At 41.8% G+C, this 8,483-nt stretch overlaps 1 protein-coding gene across 3 annotated transcripts; it reads left to right on the top strand.

Moving 5' to 3' along the window:
• Nucleotides 1-633: 633 nt before the first annotated feature.
• Nucleotides 634-8,036, top strand: prdm8b (PR domain containing 8b). Of its 3 annotated transcripts, XM_030143949.1 has the most exons (5): nt 634-945; nt 979-1,050; nt 3,347-3,570; nt 5,462-5,693; nt 6,131-8,036. In XM_030143949.1, exons 3-5 carry the CDS (start codon nt 3,352-3,354, stop codon nt 7,396-7,398), a joined length of 1,719 nt encoding a protein of 572 aa, XP_029999809.1. In that variant the 5' UTR covers nt 634-945; nt 979-1,050; nt 3,347-3,351; the 3' UTR covers nt 7,399-8,036. The 3 variants fall into 3 exon arrangements, with proteins under 3 accessions (XP_029999809.1, XP_029999807.1, XP_029999808.1); XM_030143947.1 differs by having other exon boundaries at nt 634-1,048; XM_030143948.1 differs by having other exon boundaries at nt 634-1,052.
• The last annotated feature ends 447 nt before the right edge of the window (nt 8,037-8,483 follow it).

The raw sequence follows: 8,483 nt of genomic DNA, 5'->3' as shown, positions 1-8,483 counted from the left end.
GGGGCTCTTACCCGGGATGCACAGCCTCTCTGCCCGCATGGGGAGCGCACGGTGCCCCGGTGCGTGGAGGGTGGATGGTGGATGGTAGATGGTGGACCTCGTTTTTTTTTTTTTTTTTTTTTTTTCAGTTGTTAGAAGTAGAGAAAGATGAGGTGAAAAAAAAAAGTCAAATGATTTCAGTTTAATTTGCATACATTTGAATATTAATCGATTCTCACTGTGCGTAAAAGACGAATAGATTTTATAATGATAATAAAAATAATAAAAATAATAATAATAATAAATGTCTGTTTGGAGCTTCACGTAGTTGTATTAACATTCAATTTAATTAAACTGACTTGACTTTTTCAGTCTTCCACTCCTTCAATGCCACTTTATTCCAATACAACCACCAACTATTGTGATTACAATTATAATAATAAAAGGAGGGAGGTGTGTGTGTGTCTGTGGTGGTGTGTGTGTGTGTGTGTGTGTGTGTGAGATGGTGTGTGTGAGATGGTGTGGGGGGGGGTCCCTTTATCCCCCCTCCACGTCCATAAATCGCATCAAATGACAGTCGGCCAGTGAAGAGTTAAAGGGAGGAGACGGAGAGTGACACGCCTCATTGGGTAGATTATGTGCCGCAAACAAAAAGTGTGTGTCGGTGTGCCAGTCAGCCAGAGCATCGGGCCCCATCTGCACGCCTCTCTCTCTCTCTATCTATCTGTCTCACTCTCTCTCTCTCCCTCCCAGTCTCCGCTTCTCTCTTACCCCCTCTCGGTCACTCCCAGCGTCGGGGATCTGCAGCGGCGGCGGCGGCGGTAGTACTGTCACTTTACGCACAGCAGCGGGGAAATGTACTGACACTAACGGAGCAGACCGGGGGCGCATCACCACCTCCACCACCTCCATCACCGGCACCGCTTCCCCCCTTCTTCTTCTTCTTGTTTTCGGGGCTTCTTCTTCTTCTTCTTTTGTTTTTTTTTTTTTTTTAATCATCCCGGGGTTTTGATTGGCAGCATCGGCCGCAGATCTCTTGTGGATTATTGTTTCTTCTCCTCGACGGAAAAAAGGTAGGTTTGGGAAAAAGATGGGGAGTTTTTTTTTTTTTTTTTTTTAAGGGGATGGTTTGTGTTTGTTTTTGCGCGGCACATGCAACCACACATCCGATGAAAAGAGGCGCAGAAAGGGGGTGAAGAAAAAAAAAAAAACACCCCAGCAAGAAAGCCGAACGCAGATGTTTGCGCAGCGGACAAAACCCGCAATTCATCCGCGGCGCTGATTTAGGACAGTTTTCATCCTGGCACGGCTTTAGCAGATGGGTTCAACACCCCCATCACCACCCCCGACTCTGCACCCCCCCCCCCCCCCCTACCCTACCACTACCACCCCACCCGCCCCGCTTTCTAAGGGAAGGTGGCTGCTTTTCCTCCAGTTCGTGGAGAAAAAAAAAACGCGAACATTTCGCTCTTTTCTATCTTTTACTCCGGTAACAGGCGGATCACGCACCGGATCCGCGCGCATCTCCTTCTTCTTTTCCTCCTCATCCCGGTGAATCCACCTTTATCCCAGTCTCTGAAAGAAAAAAACGGTTCTGGAGCCGGAAACTCTTTTCACAGGCTCGTAGCGCAGCTTTGGACGCGCGTAAAAAAGCTCCTCCTGAACCTGAACAACCTTCCGACCCATAGGAGAGGTTTCAGCTCCGAAATTTTTAGTTTCATCCTCGTGCGTAATTGTAGTTTTAACGGACAAACCGGAAAGTACATGACATGAGAGATGAAAAGTGTCGCTGCTTCGGGGATTTAAACGCGTCTCATGTCTGTAAGTAGTTGTTCAGATCGGGAATTGGGGTAAAACTGGCGCTTTTTACGCACAAGAAAACGTCTGGATTATGGATGTGTTTGATTAGATTTATTCATGATTTCTTTGTAATCTTTTTTATAACAAATAGTCAGTTCGCATTATTATTAGTTCAGAGCCATAAATGCATATATAATGTCAGAAAAAAAGGATAAAAAGAAACATGCAGAACTAAAATAAAAACCGTGAGGGCCTATGACGCGGAAGTGAAGTGAGTATTTGTGTTCAATTTGGAATAATTACCAACAATTCACGTTTTAATAAACACTTTAAATGCCTAAAAAACGCATTATATATTAGCTGGGTTTATTTTTTTGTTTTGTTTTTTTGCATTGCCCACTGAGCCTCGTTTCCGGATGTATCAGGTGCAGGTCGGTGCGTGTGTGTCTGTGTGTGTGTGCTGTTTTAGCGGCATCAGGGAGCGAAAAGAGCCGCAGCCGCCCCTTGGAAAAACGCGCACATTCAGAGGTTAGAAAGGGAGAAAAGAAATAATTAACTGGTCGTGCTGCTTTAATTACAGTCTCAGAGGGGAAAGTGGTGGATTATGGTAATGAGGCGACATACGCTGCCGCTTGTAGGAAGGAGAGAAAGGTTTGGCTGACGTGAAATCACTGACTTTGACAGTCCACTCCAAACCCATTGGACACGCACGGACCTCAGCAGCTCCCACCGAGACTGTCCACCCTCACACTGATTCACATCCAATAATCACACACACACACACACACACACACACACATAAAAAAACAAAACAAAAAACAAAACAGCATACTGGGATTTTTAACTTTTCATAAATACACTTAAATCACCACTTTCCACTTTTCTATTTTTTATTTTTTTTATTTTTAATATTTAACACTTTAATTTCACTCAGTCGGTGGATTATTGTAATTATAAACCTGTAGACCTAGTTGGGAATATTATTAAAATATGAGGCTTTTATTGCTATATGTATTTCTGAAAAAGAATAGTTTAAGAGGCCTTCTGTATTATTATTATTATTATTATTATTATTATTATCATTATGTTAATATTAAGCAGCATTTGGACTATTATTAAAAATTAAAATAATGGAAAAAGAGAAGGGACTCGACAAAATTTGATTATTACAGGAAAGAGCTGAACTGAGCACCTTCCAATAATAATAATAATAATAATTTTTAAAAAGATGATGATAATAATAAAAATGTGGAGGATCTTCATGATGATATAGAGGATGAATTTGAATTAATTAGAAAATCTGGCCAGAAAAAAAAAAAACAAAAACAGATCTGGGCCCCAAACGGCGCCCTGACAGCTGGTTTAGCCAATCTGTCTAGGAAGAGATTTATTTCCCTTCAGCAGAGACACACACACCAAACAACGGCCGCAGCTCTGGAGTTACGTGCGGACCAATTTTACGCACGGTTAGAACCTGGAGTAGGACGCACGAGGAGGCGCTTTTTCGGCTGTTTTCGGGTGCGTGTGTTCGCCCTCTGACCCCGCGCGTGTCCGTGTGTCTCCGCAGTTGAAATGGAGGAGTCCAGCTCCCAGAAGTTGGTGTGGGACGGGGACGCCAAAGCGGTCCAGCAGTGTCTCACGGACATCTTCACCAGCGTCTACACGACGTGCGACATCCCAGAAAACGCCATTTTCGGGCCCTGCGTGTTGAGCCACACGTCCCTGTACGACAGCATCGCCTTCATCGCCCTGAAATCCACCGACAAACGCACAGCTCCGTATATATTCAGGGTAAAGACGCACCTGTGCACCCACACTTCCACTGAAACACAGGCCTTTTGACGCACCTTTACGCACGAAATACAGAACTACACAGAACACCTGACATGAAGTTTCATATTGACACTGTAAAAAGTGAAAAATCACCTATATTTGTTGAAATTTTCACTCTGTTAATTAAAATAAAAAGTAATATTTCATTTACTTCACATCATGTCCTTACATACAGGCCTTTTATTGCATTTATACCCACAAAATATGTTATTTCACAGAACATCTTACATTAGTTTCATATTAATACTGTAAAAAGTGAAAAATCTACTATTACTATTGAAATTTTCACTGTGAATTAAAATAAAAAGTAGTATTTCATTTATTTCACATCGTGTCCTTAAATAGAGGCCTTTTGTTGCATTTTTACACACAAAGTTTCATATTAACACTGTAAAAAGTGAAAAATCTATTATATTTATTGAAATTATCAGTATGTTAATTAAAAATAAAAGCAATTGTTTCAGTTATTTTATTATGTCCTCAAATACAGGCCTTTTGTTGCATCTTTAGGCGCAAAATACATAATTACACAGAGCATTTTACATTAGTTTCATATTAACACTGTAAAAAGTGAAAATCTCCTATATTTATTGAAATTTTGACTCTATTCATTAAAAGTACAAGCAGTTGTTTCAGTTATTTCATTATGTCCTTAAAAAAGGCCTTTTGTTGCATCTTTATGTGCAAAATACATAATTACACAGAGCATTTTACATTAGTTTCATATTAACACTGTAAAAAGTGAAAAATCTCATCCATTCGTTGAAATTTCCACTTTATTCATTAAAAATAAAAGCACTTGTTTGAATTATTTCATTACGTCCTGAAATACAGGCCTTCTGTGGCATTTTTACCCACAAAATACATGATTACACAGAGCATTTTACATTAGTTTCATATTAACACTGTAAAAAGTGAAACATCTACTATATTCGTTGAAATTATCACTCTGTTAATTAAAAATATAAGCAGTTGTTTCAGTTATTTCATTATGTCCTTAAATACAGGCCTTTTGTTGCATCTTTATGCACAAAATACATAACTGCACAGAGCATTTTACATTAGTTTCATTTTAACACTGTAAAAAGTGAAAAATCTTATATATTTGTTGAAATCTTCAGTCTATCAATTAAAATAAAAGTAATTATTTAATTTACTTTATTTTACGTCTTTAAATACAGGCCTTTTGCTATATCTGTATGGGAAAAAAAAACATTAGTACAAAGATCATCTTACATTATTTTCATATTAACACTGTAAAAAGTGAAAAATGTCATATTTGTTAAAGTTCTCACTTAAAAAAAAAAAAAAAAAGCAAACATTTCATTCGTATCATATGTTGTTAAATACAGGCCTTTTGATGCATCTTTACTCACAAAATATCTTATTACACAGAGCATCTTACATTATTTTCATATTAACGCTGTAAAAAGTGGAAAAATCTAATAGGTTTGTTAAAGTTTTCACACTTCTAATTAAAATTAAAGCAAATATTTGATTCATTTCATAGTGTGTTCACTGCACTGACCCTTATAATTCCATATTAAACTGTATATAAAAGTAAATCCTGCAGCTTTTCCTGTATTCTACAAATCATCATTATATTATATACATTATTTTTAAAAAATGATAGTGTCTGTGGCTAAAATATACATGTAGTACATACAGTTTTTTTAATATGTCCAAATTTGCTCATGATTTTGTTTTAGAAATAACTATTTGGTTTAAAAATACAGACTTTCCTTTTGTTATTGGATCTTTTTTTTTTTTATTATTTTAAACACACGTTGTAATATTTGCTGAAATCTGTGTCAAACGAGTGAAATCCTGACGTGTCGGTGTGGTTCAGGTGGACACGTCGGCAGCCAACAGCACCTCGGAGGGCCTGATGTGGCTCCGGTTGGTCCAGTCGGCCCGGGACAAGGAGGAGCAGAACCTGGAGGCCTACGTGAAGAACGGCCAGCTCTTCTACCGCTCCCTCCGCCGGATCGAGAAGGACGAGGAGCTGCTGGTCTGGTACGGCAAAGACCTGATCGACCTGCTGCTGCTCAGCTCCAGCAGAGCGCCGGCCAAAAGCAAAGGTACGACACGTTCGATCACACGGACCGACGGTCGCAAAACGCGGGTCGTCGGGTTCTGGGAAGGCACATCGTCACTTCGGCTCATTATTAATAATTAGTTTGAGATGAATGATGTCTTGTAACTTTGCAAATCGAGCCAAGGACAATTTTGCACGTTATTGTTTTGTGTATCTGCAAAGGATAGAAATTAAACTGATTTGTCACAAAACAGCACATTTACAAAGTAGGTTTTTGAGCTAATTTGCGACTTTTACATCCAGGTTTGTCCCATCACCCTTAATAATTAGTCTGAGATGAATGATGTCTTGTAACTTTGCAAATTGAGCCAAGGACAGTTTTGCACGTTATTTTTTGTGCATCTGCAAGGAGTAGATTTATCACAAAACAGTGCATTTATGAAATAGGTATTGGAGCTAATTTGCGACTTTTCCGTCCAGGTTCGTCCCATCACTCGTGTCCGGACTGCAGCCAGCGGTTCCAGTTCGAGTTCCCCTTCTTGGCCCACCTGCGGTTCCGCTGCACCAAGAGACTCCAGAGCATCACGGGGGTGGACGAGGAACCCAGCAAAGAGGGCAGCACGGAGCGAGCCAACACGACCCCGACCAGGACCAGCCCCAAACTGGGCCGCTCCGAGGGCTTCAGCGGCTCCCAGGACAGCAACAAACCCTCCACGGACTTTCACAACCTGGCCCGGGACATGGAGAACAACCGGACCAGTCCGCTGAGCGACAAGGAGGCCGAGATCTGCAGCGAGAGCTCGGGGAAGAGGAAGTTCTCGGAGATGGAGGACCGGGAGTGCCGAGGGCCCGGCCTCCCCCAGACCAAGTCCAAAGACGAGCTCGCGACCTCCGCCCAGAACTACCGAGGGGCGTACGGTCTGGAGGAGAACCACCGCACCTTCTCCCCGCCCAGAGCCACCGAGCTGGGGGAGGGCAAACGCAGCGCCTTCACCGAGGTCAAGAAGTCTCCCCAGAACCTCAAACACCACGGCAGCAACAAGAACCTCCAGAGCTCCAATTCGGAGAACAAAGACGGAGGACGCCCCAGCAGCAACCCGTCAGAGAAGCACATCAACATCCGCCAGGTGCTGTCGGAGACCCAGCCCCCCCAGACCTCGCCCATGGGCAGCGCCTTCACCTCCGTCAGCCAGCAGAGCGGCGGCGGCGCTGGCGGAGGGGAGCGTAAGAGCGCCTTCAGCCAGCCGTCGCGCTCCTCCTTCTCCCAGATCTCCCCTCTGGTGATGCCTCCCAAGCTGCTGGACTGCCACCCAGCGGTCGGCGACACCATCTCGTCCAACAGACTCTACCAGGCCGACCACCTCGCCGCCAAGTTGCAAGGGGCGGAACTGGGCGCCAACTGCCCGGTCCCAGGCGGCATGGCCAAGCAGAACCCCTTCGTCTACGCCACCGCCTTCTGGCCCAAGAACTCGGGGCCCATCCAGCTGCAGATGCCGTCGGCGCTCACCCTCCTGCCGCCGTCCTTCACCTCCCTCTGCCTGCCGGCGCAGAACTGGTGCGCCAAGTGCAACGCCTCCTTCCGCATGACCTCAGACTTGGTTTACCACATGCGGTCCCACCACAAAAAGGAGTACGCCATGGAGCCTCTGGTCAAGAGGCGGCGCGAGGAGAAACTCAAGTGCCCCATTTGTAACGAGTCCTTCCGGGAGCGGCACCACCTATCGCGTCACATGACCTCTCATAACTGACTTTTACAGACTGAAAAGAGAGACCCTCCTGGATCTAAGCACTGCGCGTGGACCTAGACCACCTGGTATCACAGACAAACACCCCCTTGCACTTGTTTTCACTTTGGACGATGATCTTTTTCCTTCTCGGTCCGTTGACTTTTTTTCTCCCCCTTGTACAAAATGTCATGTTTTTGCGTGTATGCAAATGCGTTTTGACTCGGAAAATGAATCTATTTATGAAGCACTTAAAAAGTTTGAGAATAAGGGAAGATTTAAATATGTGTAAATGTACAGTAAGTTGTATTTTATATCATATAAGTGCAAATATAGAGAAGAAATACCAATGTAGTCACACGTCATGGTTTACAACACAGCAAGGTTTTTTTCATGTGGACAGTTGAATATGGCACCGATTTGGGGGAATATTATGTCAGACTATATTTCAGAGTGCATGTAATATGAAATAATATTGATTTAAGATGCAGTCTATACATAACGGTGTACATAATTTGTTTTATTTGAAATATAAAATGTCATATTTTGTGTCAGTGGGGAATAGTTTCAGTGTTTCTTCCTTTTGCGGAAATTTACTACTTGATAGTTTATCTAATCATGTTGAATGCATTGACAATAAAATAGCTTTATTTTCAACTCTAGCCTTTCTGGGTTCCATTTATTCATTTATTTACTTATTTACTTTTTTGTTTGTTTGTTTGTTTGTTTTACTTATTTTCACTGCTGCTGAAATGGACATATCACCACCACATGGCTTCATTCATGCATTTATGGAAAAAAAAAAATCCACATTTTATTATAATCACACAAAACTGTTTATTGCAAATAAAAAACACCAGGGATTTTAAATAAATTAAAATGTGTGTTTTAATTGATGCAGCCTTGTTATTTGTTAAAAAGCTATAAATATTCAATAATATTAATTGCTAATAATAATTCTCTTTATTATCTAACCATTATTATTATTATTATTATTATTATTATTATTATTATTATTATTTAATTGCAAACCGCCTGACTTACATTAACTATTCATTCCGTTTCAGTCGAATTATTAATAAAAAAAAAAATCCAAATAATAAACCCAA

Source organism: Sphaeramia orbicularis, chromosome 9 (genome assembly GCF_902148855.1).
Source record: "Sphaeramia orbicularis chromosome 9, fSphaOr1.1, whole genome shotgun sequence".
NCBI lineage: Eukaryota > Metazoa > Chordata > Actinopteri > Kurtiformes > Apogonidae > Sphaeramia > Sphaeramia orbicularis.
The sequence above is the reverse complement of the archived record's forward strand: the minus strand, read 5'-3'. Positions and strand labels throughout refer to the sequence as shown.

Excerpts from the sequence above, each read along its gene's own strand:
- prdm8b (XM_030143949.1), top strand. The coding sequence starts at position 3,352 with ATGGAGGAGTCCAGCTCCCAGAAGTTGGTGTGGGACGGGGACGCCAAA. Across the intron at positions 3,571-5,461 it reads CAGCTCCGTATATATTCAGG|GTGGACACGTCGGCAGCCAA; the intron begins GTAAAGACGCAC and ends GGTGTGGTTCAG. Across the intron at positions 5,694-6,130 it reads AGCGCCGGCCAAAAGCAAAG|GTTCGTCCCATCACTCGTGT; the intron begins GTACGACACGTT and ends TTTTCCGTCCAG.